Source organism: Nerophis ophidion, linkage group LG06 (assembly GCF_033978795.1).
Source record: "Nerophis ophidion isolate RoL-2023_Sa linkage group LG06, RoL_Noph_v1.0, whole genome shotgun sequence".
Lineage (NCBI taxonomy): Eukaryota > Metazoa > Chordata > Actinopteri > Syngnathiformes > Syngnathidae > Nerophis > Nerophis ophidion.
This window is the reverse complement of record NC_084616.1, coordinates 46272514-46287202: the sequence shown is the minus strand read 5'-3', so window position 1 is coordinate 46287202 and position 14689 is coordinate 46272514. Positions and strand designations below refer to the sequence as shown.

At 37.5% G+C, this 14689-nt stretch overlaps 2 protein-coding genes across 6 annotated transcripts in view; one reads left to right on the top strand and one right to left on the bottom strand.

The window, feature by feature from the left end:
* Positions 1 to 4325, top strand: part of clstn1 (calsyntenin 1) — a 65937-nt gene extending 61612 nt beyond the window's left edge. For all 4 annotated transcript variants that reach the window (XM_061903934.1, XM_061903935.1, XM_061903933.1 and 1 more), the window contains one exon: positions 2287 to 4325. In XM_061903934.1, the coding sequence (XP_061759918.1) occupies positions 2287 to 2484 (198 nt within the window). In that variant the 3' untranslated portion in view covers positions 2485 to 4325. The remainder of the gene's footprint in view (positions 1 to 2286) is intronic.
* Positions 4326 to 8644: 4319 nt separating this feature from the next.
* lzic (leucine zipper and CTNNBIP1 domain containing) overlaps positions 8645 to 14689 on the bottom strand; it is a 13451-nt gene continuing 7406 nt past the window's right edge. Inside the window, exons 6-7 of one of the 2 annotated variants that reach the window (XM_061903930.1) lie at positions 13191 to 13266; positions 8645 to 10234 (exon numbers count right to left, since the gene is read on the bottom strand). In XM_061903930.1, coding sequence (XP_061759914.1) covers positions 10200 to 10234; positions 13191 to 13266 — 111 coding nt within the window. In that variant the 3' untranslated portion in view covers positions 8645 to 10199. Of the gene's footprint in view, positions 10235 to 11551; positions 13117 to 13190; positions 13267 to 14689 lie in introns of those variants that run through there. The other variant, XM_061903929.1, reaches the window with a different exon arrangement.

Genomic DNA, 14689 nt, shown 5'->3' with positions numbered 1-14689 from the left:
TCAAAAATATGCTGCTTTGCCACTGTACGATTCATTTTAGTACAATGTTTATTAGCAGCCCTTTGAGACACTAGTGATTCAGGGCTATATAAGTAAACATTGATTGATTAAAGACATCAGTCCGAACAAGACATGTTAGCAAATAACAGCAGGGTAGAACCAGGTTGTCTTGTACTAGCAATCGTACAAACCCAAAAATTAGTGAAGTTGGCACGTTGTGTAAATCGTAAATAAAAACAGAATACAAAGAGATGTATATCCTTTTCAACTTACTGTATATTTAATTGAATGGACTGCAGAGATAAGATACTTAACTTTCCAACTGGAATTTGGAATTTGATGCCAGCAACATGTTTCAAAAAAGCTGGTACAAATGCCAAATAAGACTGAGAAAATTGAGGAATGCTCATCAACCACTTATTTGGAAAATCCCACAGGTGAACAGGCTAATTGGGAACAGGTGGCTGCCATGATTGGGTATAATAGCAGCTTCCATGAAATGCTCAGTCATTCACAAACAAGGCTGGGGCGAGGGTCACCACTTTGTGAACAAATGTGTGAGCAAATCGTCAAACAGTTTAGAAACAACATTCCTCAATCAGCTATTTCAAGAAATTTAGGGATTTCACCATCTAAGGTCTGTAATATTGTCAAAAGGTTCAGAGAATCTGGAGAAATCACTGCACGTAACATTGAATGCCTCGGACTGCGTCAAAAAGCAAAGTCAGTGTGTAAAGGATATCACCACATGGGCTCAGGAACACTTCAGAAAACCACTGTCAGTAAATACAGTTTGTCGCTACATCTGTAAGTGCATGTTAAAACTCTACTATGCAAAGCGAAAGCCATTTATCAGCAACACCCAGAAATGCCGCCGGCTTCGCTGGGCCTGAGCTCATCTAAGATGAACTGATGCAAAGTGTAAAAGTGTATTTCGGTCTGACGAGTCCTCATCTCAAATTATTTTTGGAAACTGTGGACGTTGTGTCCACCGTAACATAGAGAAAAATAACCATCCGGATTGTTATAGGCACAAAATTCAAAAGCCAGCATCTACCTTTTTTTGTGTGTGTGTTTGTCAGGGGGTTCATCTGTGGAACAGCTTGGATGATTCCTTAAAATGTCCCAGTTCCTTTCACACATTTAAAAAACACTTTAAGACTAATGTCCTGGATAAATATATCACTCTTGAATCAACACAGTAGTTCGTAACTATGATCAATTTACTTACAAACTAAATGTGGAATATAAATTGTAATGGAAGTATAATTGTTTGTATATAGTATATAATTGGTACAAAGATTTCACTAACATGTGTACAGGGATATTTCACATGTCTTTACTGTGTGTATAATTGAACAATGTTTATGTTGTGTACAAGGTGAATTTATAATATGTTGTGTAAAGGAAATGTCATATTTTTAGGAAGCTAATCTCGTATTTGACATTGTTTATAGGGTTAGGCGCAATAAGTGTTCAACTTCAGCCTAAACCCTTTCGGTCTGCAACATTTTCAATTTATGAATGTACAACTGTTCGTTTATGTAAAATTGTTTGTTTAGTTGGATGGCCACCGACCGAAGAAAAAATAAAAAATAAAATAATAATAATAATGATAACAAAAGTTAGCATCTGTGATGGTATGGGGGTGTATTAGTGCCCAAGGCATGGGTAACTTACACATCTGTGAAGGCACCATTAATGCTGAAGGGTACATACAGGTTTTGAAACGACATATCTTGCCATTCAAGCAACGTTATCATGGACGCCCCTGCTTATTTCTGCAAGACAATGCCAAGCCTTCATAGTAAAAGAGTACGGGTATTAGACTGACTTGCCTGTTGAACAACTTAAGCTGTACATCTAGCAAAAATGGGAAATAATTCCGCCTGAAAAGCTTTAAAAAAATGGTCTCCTCAGTTCCCAAACGTTTACTGAGTGTTGTTAAAAGGAAAGGCCATGTAACACAGTGGTAAAAATGCCCCTGTGCTAACTTTTTTGCAATGTGTTGCTGTCATTAAATTCTAAGTTAATGATTATTCGCCAAAAAACGTTAAGTTTCTCCTCATGAACAATAAATATCTTGTCTTTGCAGTCTATTTAATTGAATATAAGTTGAAAAGGATTTGCAAATCATTGTATGCTGTTTTTATGTACGAATTACACAAGGTGCCAACTTCACCTGTTTTGGGTTTTGTCCAATGCGGCAGTCATTTGTCAGGACTTCAGCAAGAATACCATACCAATGTAGCAGGTCCTAAGTGTCGTGTGTCTCGTCGCTCGCAGACGTACGAAGACCAGCACAGCAGCGAGGAGGAGGACGATGAAGAGGAGGAGGAGAGCGAGGACGGGGAAGAGGAAGACGACATCACCAGCGCTGAGTCAGAGAGCAGCGAGGACGACGAGGGCGGCGAGCAGGAAGACCAGCAGGCGGCCAGCAGACAGCAGCAGCTGGAATGGGACGACTCCACCCTCACATACTAGAACCACACACACACACACACACACATGCACACACGATACTAACTTGCACTCAGCACTCAGTCAGATGTTGATCCTCAGTACAGCACATACAAAAACGTTTCCCCTCTTGTCATCTTAGTGGCGCTACTCAGTGTTGTGCGGTCATCAACGGCTTTTTAAATAATTTATTCAATTTTACTCTGAAATTTAAGTGTGTGAGGAAGCCAACTGTGCACTTTTTTTAGTTATTTCTCCCACACAAGGCTTCAAAAAAACACCATCGGTAGCCCAGTGACTTAATTGTTTTTTAGCAAACATTTCCTTTATTTTGAATCTTTTAGTGCATGAAGTGTAGACATACATTTGCTTTTTAAAAGACCTTGTAAATACTAAATAAACCCATGTAAGTAGTCGACGTGTTCGTGACGACCTCTCTACAGGGTCCCATATCTTAAATTAAAAATGGAAAAAAAAAAAAACAGCGTAATATTTGTGTCACACAGGCTGTATGTAGCATGTCGCTCCAATGTTTCTGCAAACTTGTTCCGTCTTGTTTGTACAAAAGTGTCTGCTCTCGCCACGAGGAACCCCGCAATGTTCTCAAGGGTCCATTTTTGTGTGTGTTCTCGCTTGGTTCTGATTGGTTCCCGCTGGATGTCGATGTTGTACAGACTGCATTCAAACCAGACTGTGTAAAAGTTGAGGCTATTTAAAGTGAAAAAATAGTAACACTCCAGCATTTATTTCACTTGCAGTACTGCAGAATAATCATCATTTTAAGTCCTCCTTGTGCTCATGTTGTATATATTTTTCCAAGATGTACAGTAGAAAGGGGATTCATATGGCCCCATTCGCCGCGGTTTACTTAACACTTGAAACGTGACAAATTGGGGCGGGGTGCACTACCCACTTTAGCCGCCAGATGGCAGTAGTCTTGAATATCTTAAATTACGTTTTGTGGCGATTCCAACTTTGACCAAAGCGTCAGTTGCTCTGTGGAGTGGCACGTTCCGTCATTTTCAGCAGCTTGCTTTGCAAAAATTATTAAGCCCCGCCCCTCTTCCTCTCACGCGAGATCCACCCAGGAATGGGGCCTTATGAATCCCTTCACTACTGTATCCTTACAGGCTTGGTTCGGTGCAGATTTGAGGGAGAATAATCTCCAAGACGCCTCTCCATGCTGGCCAGACGAGGGAGTGCAATCCCCATGATGTCGGTCCAAGTTTAAGAACAGGAACCCGGCTTGTATTAATGACGTTTTTTGTTGTTCATATGTAAGCTGCTGGATTTCTTACTGAAATTCATGCTCTGTCTCAACATTAGAACCACGGCTAGTTTGATTTGAAATTGTCGATGTTGTAGCCGATGTATCTTTCTGTAGATATTGTGCTGAATCCACCTTTGAAACAGGTGTACAGGACGTGATGGCAAAAAAGCTTCGGTGCATAGTGGCGTTTATTTTTGGCCCGGGGAAATTGCCGTTGAAAGTAGTGATTTCAAAGTTGATGCATACTGTTTGTGTGGGACGCTCCCGTTGAATGTGGCAGCCATGCTGTTAAAAGCACAGATAATGATAAGACTTTTAGGGTTGTTACGTCGCATGAACCACAAGTCAGTGGACATTTCATGATGTGTGAGGCTGGAAGTGAGGAGACGTGATCCACTCCTTTGTGACTAACATCGCGCCACCTTGTTATTGTTCTTTTTTCTCTTGTTTGCGTTTCTTTGCTCAAAATGGAAATGTTGTGGAAGGTTCCTTTGTGCTTGTTGGAGCTGCTCTCACTTTTCTACTGATTGACAGGCAAAGTTGTAGTCAAGTTGATGCTTGCTCGTGTACAAAATAAAGGATTATGAGATGGGAAGTATTGGGAGTCGTCTGTTCTCGTGTGTGTGTGTGTGTGTGTGTGTGTGTGTGTGTGTGTGTGTGTGTGTGTGTGTGTGTGTGTGTGTGTGTGTGTTCTGGCAATGCTTACTTAATGGGGACATCGCTCTGTTTACACAGTCACCTTTAGGGAACCTCTGACGGTATGGGGACAAAAAAACAGGTCACCTAAAGGGAAACCTTTTTAAATGATAGTCAGATCCATCCTGAAGATGCCTAAGTGATTTTAAGCTTTGGCCCATAAAATATGTTTAGGCTGTAGCTGGTACTGCATCAGGCTGTAGCTGGTACTGCACTTGCTCTTCAGTAGTCGCGCACAAATTTGTGTGAATTATGCAAAATTATTTAAATTTGGTCCCCATGAACCATATTAAGTACCAATGATGGTCACACACTAGGTGTGGCGAACATTTTCTCTGCATTTGACCCATCACCCTTGATCACCAGCTGGGAGGTGAGGGGAGCAGTGGGCAGCAGCGGTGGCCGTGCCCGAGAATCATTTTTGGTGATTTAACTCTTTTTCCCCAGGGTCCCCAGTAAGAATGATCAGCGCATTACTTCATCAATCCAGAGATTTAAAGATGTGTATGACCTAACTGGGCAGTGGCCATTTTACCTCATTTTTTTATGCCTCCACAACCTGTAGAAAGGGTGGTCCCCACAAGTGATGATCAAAAACTTGGTCCCCATTCCAAATGATAACCAGTGTGTGTGTGTGTGTGTGTGTGTGTGTTCCGGCAATGCTTACTTAATGGGGACGTCGCTCTGTTTACACAGTCACCTTTAGGGAACCTCTGACGGTATGGGGACAAAAAAACAGGTTCCCTAAAGCAGTGGTTCTCAACCTTTTTTCAATATTGTACCCCCTGTGAATATTTTTTAATTCAAGTAGCCCCTAATCGGAGCAAAGCATTTTTGGTTGAAAAAAAGAGATAAAGAAGTAAAATACAGCACTATGTCATCAGTTTCTGATTTATTAAATTGTATAACAATGCAAAATATTGCTCATTTGTAGTGCTCTTTCGTGAACAATTTGGAACAAAAGATATAAATATAACTAAAAACGTGTTGAAAAATAAACCAGTGATTCAATTATAAATAAAGATTTCTACACATAGAAGTAATCATAAACTTAAAGAGCCCACTTTGGGGATTTTAATAGAGATCCATCTGGATTCATGAACCTAATTCTAAACATTTCTTCACCACAAAAAAATCTTTCACATCAATATTTAAAGTTAATGATTGTCACACACATACTAGATGTGGCGAAATTATTCTCTGCATTTGACCCATCACCCTTGATCACCCCCTGGGAGGTGAGGGGAGCAGTGAGCAGCAGTGGTGCCGCGCCCAGGAATCATTCATGGTGATTTAACCCCCAATTCCAACCCTTAATGCTGAGTGTTAAGCGGGGAGGTAATGGGTCCAATTTTTATAGTCTTTATGGAACATGTCCACAAAAAATCTAGCTGTCAACACTGAATATTACATTTTGGCATTTCTTTTCACAGTTTATGAACTTACATTCATATTTTGTTGAAGTAATATTTAATAAGTATATTTATAAAGGATTTTTGAATTTTACTATTCTTGGAGTATTTTAAAAAAATCTCACATACCCCTTGGCATACCTTCAAGTACCCCCAGGGGTACACGTACCCCCATTTGAGAACCCCTGCCCTAAAGGGAAACCTTCTTTAAATGATAGTCAGATCCATTCTGAAGATGCCTAAGTGATTTTTAAGCTTTGGCCCATAAAACATGTTTACTGGTCAGTTTGAGTGTGAGACATTTGCACAGCAGCCCCCTCATCGGGCTGTAGCTGGTACTGCACTCGCTCTTTTAAATGGTCCTCAGTAGTCACGTACAAATTTGTGTAAATTATGCAAAATTATATAAATTTGGTCCCCATGAACCATATTAACTTTTTTCCCCCAGGGTCCCCAGTAAGATTGATCAGCACATTACTTCATCAATCCAGAGATTTAAGGATGTGTATGAGCTAACTGGGCAGTGGCCATTTTACCTCATTTTTTTATGCCTCCACAACCTGTAGAAAGGGTGGTCCCCACAAGTGATGATCAAAAACTTGGTCCCCATTCCAAATGATAACCAGTGTGTGTGTGTGTGTGTGTGTGTGTGTGTGTGTGTGTGTGTGTGTGTGTGTGTGTGTGTGTGTGTGTGTGTGTGTGTGTGTGTGTGTGTGCAGGCACACACACTTGGGTGCCCCGAAAAAACACATGCCCTGATTTTACTCAACAGAATAACAATGCAAAAATATAATCTATTCCAAAAATAATTTCAATTATGAATACATCTACACGATCTGGTACATCAAAATCAGTGTTATGAAATATTGATCTTTTGTAGGCTGTACTTACCTCATTTAAAGTGTTCCACTTGGCCACTTGTTTTTGGAAATTATCAATCAATCAATCAATCAATGTTTACTTATACAGCCCTAAATCACTAGTGTCTCAAAGGGTTGCACAAACCACAACACAAACCACTACCACATCCTCGGTAGGCCCACATAAGGGCAAGGAAAACTCACACCCAGTGGGACGTCGGTGACAATGATGACTACAAGAACCTTGGAGAGGAGGAAAGCAAATCATGCATATTTTGTTTTCCCATCATAAAAAAGATTGTTTTTTGGGGGGTGTGGGGAGTTACAAAAAGAGCATAAAACATGAATTAAACAATACTTATTTGGAAATACTTGACATTTATGGATTGGTCGGAAGCTTTTCAATAATTTAAAGCTTTGAAAGTTAAAAAAAAATAATAATATATGACTTAAAACTTTTTGAGCGCGATCATTTTTCGTGGCTTCAGAGTCGACTCAAGAGTTAATCAAGTGATTCTTTGACGTACCACTAGAGGGCGCCCGCGTACAACTTTGAGACTCACTGGGCTAATATTGGACTGAAGTGACAAATAATTACTGACAGTCAATTAATAAGTTTGAATATAATAGTGTATTAATTTAAAATCGAATCACATTTCTTATTAGTATACAAGTAAAAAAAAAACAGCGTAGGAATTATATAAAATTAAATCTCATTTAAATAAATGCACATGGAGGCAGCTGATATTTTAATTATATGTGGCATGTAAGGTCAATGCAAAGTAAAAATCTTCGAGTGGAGATATATATATATATATAATTATATATGTATATATATATATATATATATACATATATATATACATACACATATATATTTATATATATATATACACATATATATTTATATATATGTAAATATATTTAAATATATATACATGTATATATATATATATATATATATATATATATATATATATATATATATATATATATATATAAGGTATCTGAGGACTGGTATTCATTCCCCTTTTTGCATATAATGTACAAGACCTGAATATTATTACCTATCAATCTGCACTGATACTGTGTTGGTATTTGGTAATGCCGCTATCTGCTGGACAAAAAGAGTCACTACATTGGACCTGGAATATATATATATATATATATATATATATATATATATATATATATATATATATATATATATATATATATATATATATATATATATATATATACATATATATATATATATATATATATATACATATACATATATATATATATATATACATATATATATATATATATATGTATATATATATTTGTGTGTGTGTGTGTATATATATATATATATATACATATATATATATATATATATATATATATATATACCCATCCATCCATTTTCTACCGCTTATTCCCTATGGGGTCGCGGGGGGCGCTGGTGCCTATCTCAGCTACAATCGGGCGGAAGGCGGCTTACACCCTGGACAAGTCGCCACCTCATCGCAGGGCCAACACAGATAGACAGACAACATTCACACTCACATTCACACGCTAGGGCCAATTTAGTGTTGCCAATCAACCTATCCCCAGGTGCATGTCTTTGGAGGTGGGAGGAAGCCGGAGTACCCGGAGGGAACCCACGTAGTCACGGGGAGATCATGCAAACTCCACACAGAAAGATCCCGAGCCCGGGATTGAACCCAGGACTACTCAGGACCTTCGTATTGTGAGGCAGACGCACTAACCCCTCTTCCACTGTGAAACCTATATATATATATATACATATATATATATATATATATATATATATATACATATATATATATATATATATATATATATATATATATATATATATATATATATATATATATATATTAGGGGTGTGGGGAAAAATTGATTCGAATTTGAATCGCGATTCTCATGTTGTGCGATTTAGAATCAATTATTTTTTTTTATTTTTTTTTTTTTATCAATCCAACAAAACAATACACAGCAATACCATAACAATGCAATCCAATTCCAAAACCAAACCTGACCCAGCAACACTCAGAACTGCAATAAACAGAGCAATTGAGGGAGACACAAACACAACACAGAACAAACCAAAAGTAGTGAAAGAAAAATTAATATTATCAATAACAGTATCAATATTAGTTATAATTTCAGCATAGCAGTGATTAAATATCCTTCATTGACATTATCATTAGACATTTATAAATAATTAAAAAGAACAATAGTGTCACAGTGGCTTACACTTGCAACGCATCTCATAAGCTTGACAACACACTGTGTCCAATATTCTCAAAAAGATAAAATAGGTCATATAATGTATCGAAGCTTCAGTATCATTTGACCCATCAATTTATCTCAATATGACAGGGTTTGTAAAAACAATTCCATGTTTGTGTATAGCTTGGATTCTCAAAATGTGGTACATGTACTACTTGTGGTATGCGGGCGCCATCCAGTGTTACGCCAAATAATCATTTGATTAAAGTACAAACCCCGTTTCCATATGAGTTGGAAAATTGTGTTAGATGTAAATATAAACGGAATACAATGATTTGCAAATCCTTTTCAACCCATATTCAGTTGAATGCACTACAAAGACAAGATATTTGATGTTCAAACTCATAAACTGTATTATTTTTTTTGCATATAATAATTAACTTAGAATTTCATGGCTGCAACACGTGCCAAAGTAGTTGGGAAAGGGCATGTTCACCACTGTGTTTCATCACCTTTTCTTTTAACAACACTCAATAAACCTTTGGGAACTGAGGAGACACATTTTTTAAGCTTTTCAGGTGGAATTCTTTCCCATTCTTGTTTTATGTAGAGCTTAAGTTGTTCAACAGTCCGGTGTCTCCTTTGTGGTATTTTAGGCTTCATAATGCGCCACACATTTTCAAAGGGAGACAGGTCTGGACTACTGGCAAGCCAGTCTAGTACCCGCACTCTTTTACTATGAAGCCACGCTGTTGTAACAAGTGACTTGGAATTGTCTCGCTGAAATAAGCAGGGTCGTCCATGATAACGTTGCTTGGATGACAACACATATGTTGTCATCCAAGCTCAGCCTGTATGTACCTTTCAGCATTAATGGTGCCTTCACAGATGTGTAAGTTACCCATGCCTTAGGCACTAATGCACCCCCATACCATCACAGATGCTGGCTTTTCAACTTTGCGCCTAGAACAGTCCAGATGGTTCGTTTCCTCTTTGGTCCGGAGGACACGATGTTCACCCTTTCCAAAAAACAATTTGAAATGTGAACTCGTCAGACCACAGAACACTTTTCCACTTTGCATCAGTCCATCTTAGATGATCTCGGGCCCAGCGAAGCCGGCGGCGTTTCTGGGTGTCGTTGATAAATGGCTTTGGCTTTGCATAGTAGTTTTAACTTGCACTTACAGATGTAGCGACAAACTGTAGTGACTGACGGTGGTTTCCTGAGGTGTTCCTGAGCCCATGTGGTGATATCCTTTACACACTGATGTCGCTTTTTGATGCAGTACCGCCTGAGGGAACAAAGGTCCATTATATCATCGCTTACGTGCAGTGATTTCTCCAGATTCTCTGAACATTTTGATGGTATTACGGACCGTAGATGGTGAAACTCCTACATTTCTTGCAATAGCCCTTTGAGAAATCTTGTTCTTAAACTCTTTGACAATTTGCTCACGCATTTGTTCACAAAGTGATGACCGTTTCCCAATCCTTGTTTGTGAAAGACTGAGCATTTCACGGAAGCTGCTTTTATACCCAATCATGGCACCCACCTGTTCCCAATTAGCCTGCACACCTGTGGGATGTTCCAAATAAGTGTTTGATGAGAATTCCTCAACTTTATGAGTATTTATTGCCACCTTTCCCAACTTCTTTGTCACGTGTTGCTGGTCTCAAATTCTAAAGTTAAGGATTATTTGAACATCAAATATGTTGTATTTGTAGCATATTCAACTGAATATGGGTTGAAAATGATTTGCAAATCATTGTATTCCGTTTATATTTACATCTAACACAATTTCCCAACTCATAAGGAAACAGGGTTTGTAAAGTGTTTTATTTTCCTATATTCAAACAAAGTGTTACTGTTCAAACTGTGTGTAATGTTTGTGTCCAAAATGTTACATATACGTATTCAACAACACCTCTGCATTGTTTTTAATGAATACTGTGGCCTACTACGCTACTGTATTTGAATCGTCAGTCGTAATGGTGGTACTTGGAGAGCCGAGTTTTTTCTGAGGTGGTACTCGGTGAAAAAAAGTGTGAGAACCGCTGCGCTGTAGAGTAACGAGTACGCTGCTGTTTTAGGAATCTGCTACAATAATGTTAGTACGTTTTGAGTGTAGACTGTATATTTACAGTATATGTACAGTATATCCTCCAGAGACCCACATAATTGCATTGATTTTTCTTAAATGAAAAGTTGAACAATTGTGTGTTGTTGTTTTTTTGCAATGTCCTTTACAGTGAACAAAAGTGTCTACGATGCCAACTGAAAAATCATATATTTTCTTTCCATTGCTTTGATAGGATGATATTTTTATTGCTACAAATCAAAACATCCATACAATGTAAATCAGTTTATAGAAGTACATGACAAAATGTTCTTCTGTATTAGCAATTAAAATATCGCTCTAACTTTTTTTTTTTTTGTCATTTTCTAATGACAAAACACAATAACTGATAACTTACTTAAAACTGAAATTACATTGGCTATTTGGGGTATCTATGTGATTTAGCACTGGAGCTTTTATTATGAAAAAGTGTTTTGCTATTGAAGAGGACATGTGTTAGAAGGATCACATGAACCATGAGGCTGAAATGGCTTAAGGTTGACCTGCATCAAATAAAAGTGATCATTTATTATACAGTTTTGCATATAAAAACACAATTAGCAACAGCATCATATAAATCACATTTTAAGAGATGGCCAGACACCGCCAACTGTTTACAAAACATTCTGTCTAATGTACACTATCATAACATAGTGTACACCAGCTGCAGATGATGGATATTATATTAATACTACACTAATATTGCTGATGTAGTGTAAAATACATTGTTTATACAAAGAAGGAGAAGAACCACACTGATATAAAACATGAGAACAAAAACAAGGTCATAATTGTAACAGAATAAATTTAAAATCATACTCTTACAACAATAAAGTATAGATAATATAATTATTTAGAAAATAAAGTAATTCATTGAGTAAAGAGAATGAAGTCAAAACAGTCAGAAAAATATCATTGACTTGAGAACCAAAGAGTAAAAATACAGAAGTACAAGTCTAACATAAAAACTAACTTCACAAGAACAAAGTCAAAATGAGAAATATTCCGAATTTTATGAAAATAAAGTAATAATTTTACACACACAAAAAAAACAATCCTGTGAGAAAAAGTATTTTTTTATTTATAATATAGATAATAGTAGTGGTACAGTAAGAATAAAGTTGTTAATTGAATTCTAAATACAAAGATTAAAGTCAGTTATTAAAAGTCATATTATTATGATGTAACGTTTATTTTATTTTTTTATGTAATATTAAGCTTAAAGTCAGAATACTAGTGGCTTAGTGGTTAGCGTGTCCGCCCTGAGATCGGTAGGTTGTGAGTTAAAATCCCGGCCAAGTCACACCAAAGACTATAAAAATGGGACCCATTACCTCCCTGCCTGGCACTCAGCATCAAGGGTTGGAATTGGGGGTTAAATCACCATAAATGATTCCCGGGCGTGGCACTGCTGCTGCCCAATGCTCCCCTCACCTCCCAGGGGGTGAACAAGAGGATGGGTCAAATGCAGAGGACAAATTTCACCACACCTAGTGTGTGTGTGACAATCATTGCTACTTTACTTTACTGCATAAAAAAGTTGCAATTCCTTCTTCAAACGTGTAATGTTAGACAACTGTTATTACAAGAAAAATACATATTAGGGTTAAGATGAGGTCGGTTAGAAATGTTAAGTTATACTTTGACAATGAAATTATCTCAGGTTTTATGTGGAAATTCATATGGTTATTGAAATATGTTTTTCCTTTAATTTTGACTCAGTGTTCCTTTTCAGTGTGGGCTTGTATGTTACCTACATTCCTGTAAACTACATTCAAAACAATATCACATTTAACATGCATAAAAACATGAAGCAAAACAATAAAAACAGCATAAATAACAGCACATCTATTTTTTTACATTCCTGTAGCAAGAAGACTACACAGTTTAAAACATTGAGATGCTGTATATATTATGTATCCAGAATGCTGTTAAAAAGGCATCACATTATTTACAATAAAACAACCTGCTGTGTACTCTCTTTGTGTACATATTTTTTTGTTATACTTTGGTTTTCACACCACAACTTACTAAAGCCAATATTTTATCTTCGGAGCCTAGAAAAAGTTGAAAGAATGGAGGACGGCTATTAGTAAGTGCTTCTGCAAGTACAGTAAAGGTGCTGACTCACCTGTCGACACTTTTTCAAACTGGCTCAGAGTGGCTGTCGTATTTTCTGCAAGGAAAGTCTCGTCCTCCGTTGTTAGCTGTCAGAACAAACACTTATTTCAAACACACGTGATGAATCATATTCTTATCTAGTCGTCACTGATAAACCAGAAACTACCACACAAACAAGCTAATAAAAGGTGTCATCGTATATGTATACATACTGTACATACAAACCCCGTTTCCATATAAGTTGGGAAATTGTGTTAGATGTAAATAAAAACGGAATACAATGATTTGCAAATCATTTTCAACCCATATTCAGTTGAATATGTCACAAAGACAACATATTTGATGTTCGAACTGAAAAACCTTTTTTTTTTCTGCAAATAAATATTAACTTTAGAATTTGATGTTAGCAACACGTGACAAAGAAGTTGTGAAAGGTGGCAATAAATACTGATAAAATTGAGGAATGCTCAACAAAAACTTATTTGGAACATCTCACAGATGTGCAGGCTAATTGGGAACAGGTGGGTGCCATGATTGGGTATAAAAGCAGCTTCCATGAAATGCTCAGTAATTCACAAACAAGGATGGGGTGAAGGTCATCACTTTGTAAGCAAAATGTCGAACAGTTTAGGAACAACATTTCTCAATGAGCTATTGCAAGGAATTTAGGGATTTTACCATCTAAGGTCCGTAAAATCATCAAAAGGTTCAGAGAATCTGGAGAAATCACTGCACGTAAGCGATGATATTACAGACCTTTGATCCCTCAGGCGGTACTGCATCAAAAACCGACATCAGTGTGTAAATGATATCACCACATGGGCTCAGGAACACTTCATAAAACTACTGTCAGTAACTACAGGTGGTCGCTACATCTGTAAGTGCAAGTTAAAACTCTACTATGCAAAGCCAAACCCATTTACAACAACACCCAGAAAAGCTGCCGGCTTAGCTGGGCCCGAGCTCACCTAAGATGGACTGATGCAAAGTGGAAAAGTGTTCTGTGGTCTGACGTATCCACATTTCAAATTTTAATTGTGGACATGGTGTCCTCCGGAACAAAAAGGAAAATAACCATCCGGATTGTTATAGGCGCAAAATTTAAAAGCTAGCATCTGTGATGGTATGGGGGTGCATTAGTGTCCAAGTCATGGGTAACTTACACATCTGTGAAGGCACCATTAATGCTGAATGGTCCATACAGGTTTTGAAGCAACATATATTGTCATCCAAGCAACATTATCATGGACACCCCTGCTTATTTCAGCAAGAAAATGCCAAGCCACATGTTACAACAGCGTGGCTTCGTAGTAAAAGAGTGCGGGTACATTACTGGCCCGTCTGCAGTCCAGACCTGTCTCCCATCGAAAATGTGTGTCCCATTATGAAACGTAAAATACGACAGCGGAGACCCTGGACTGTTGAACGACTGAAGCTCTACATAAAACAAGAATGGGAAAGAATTCCACTTTCAAAGCTTCAACAATTAGTTGCCTCAGTTCACAAACA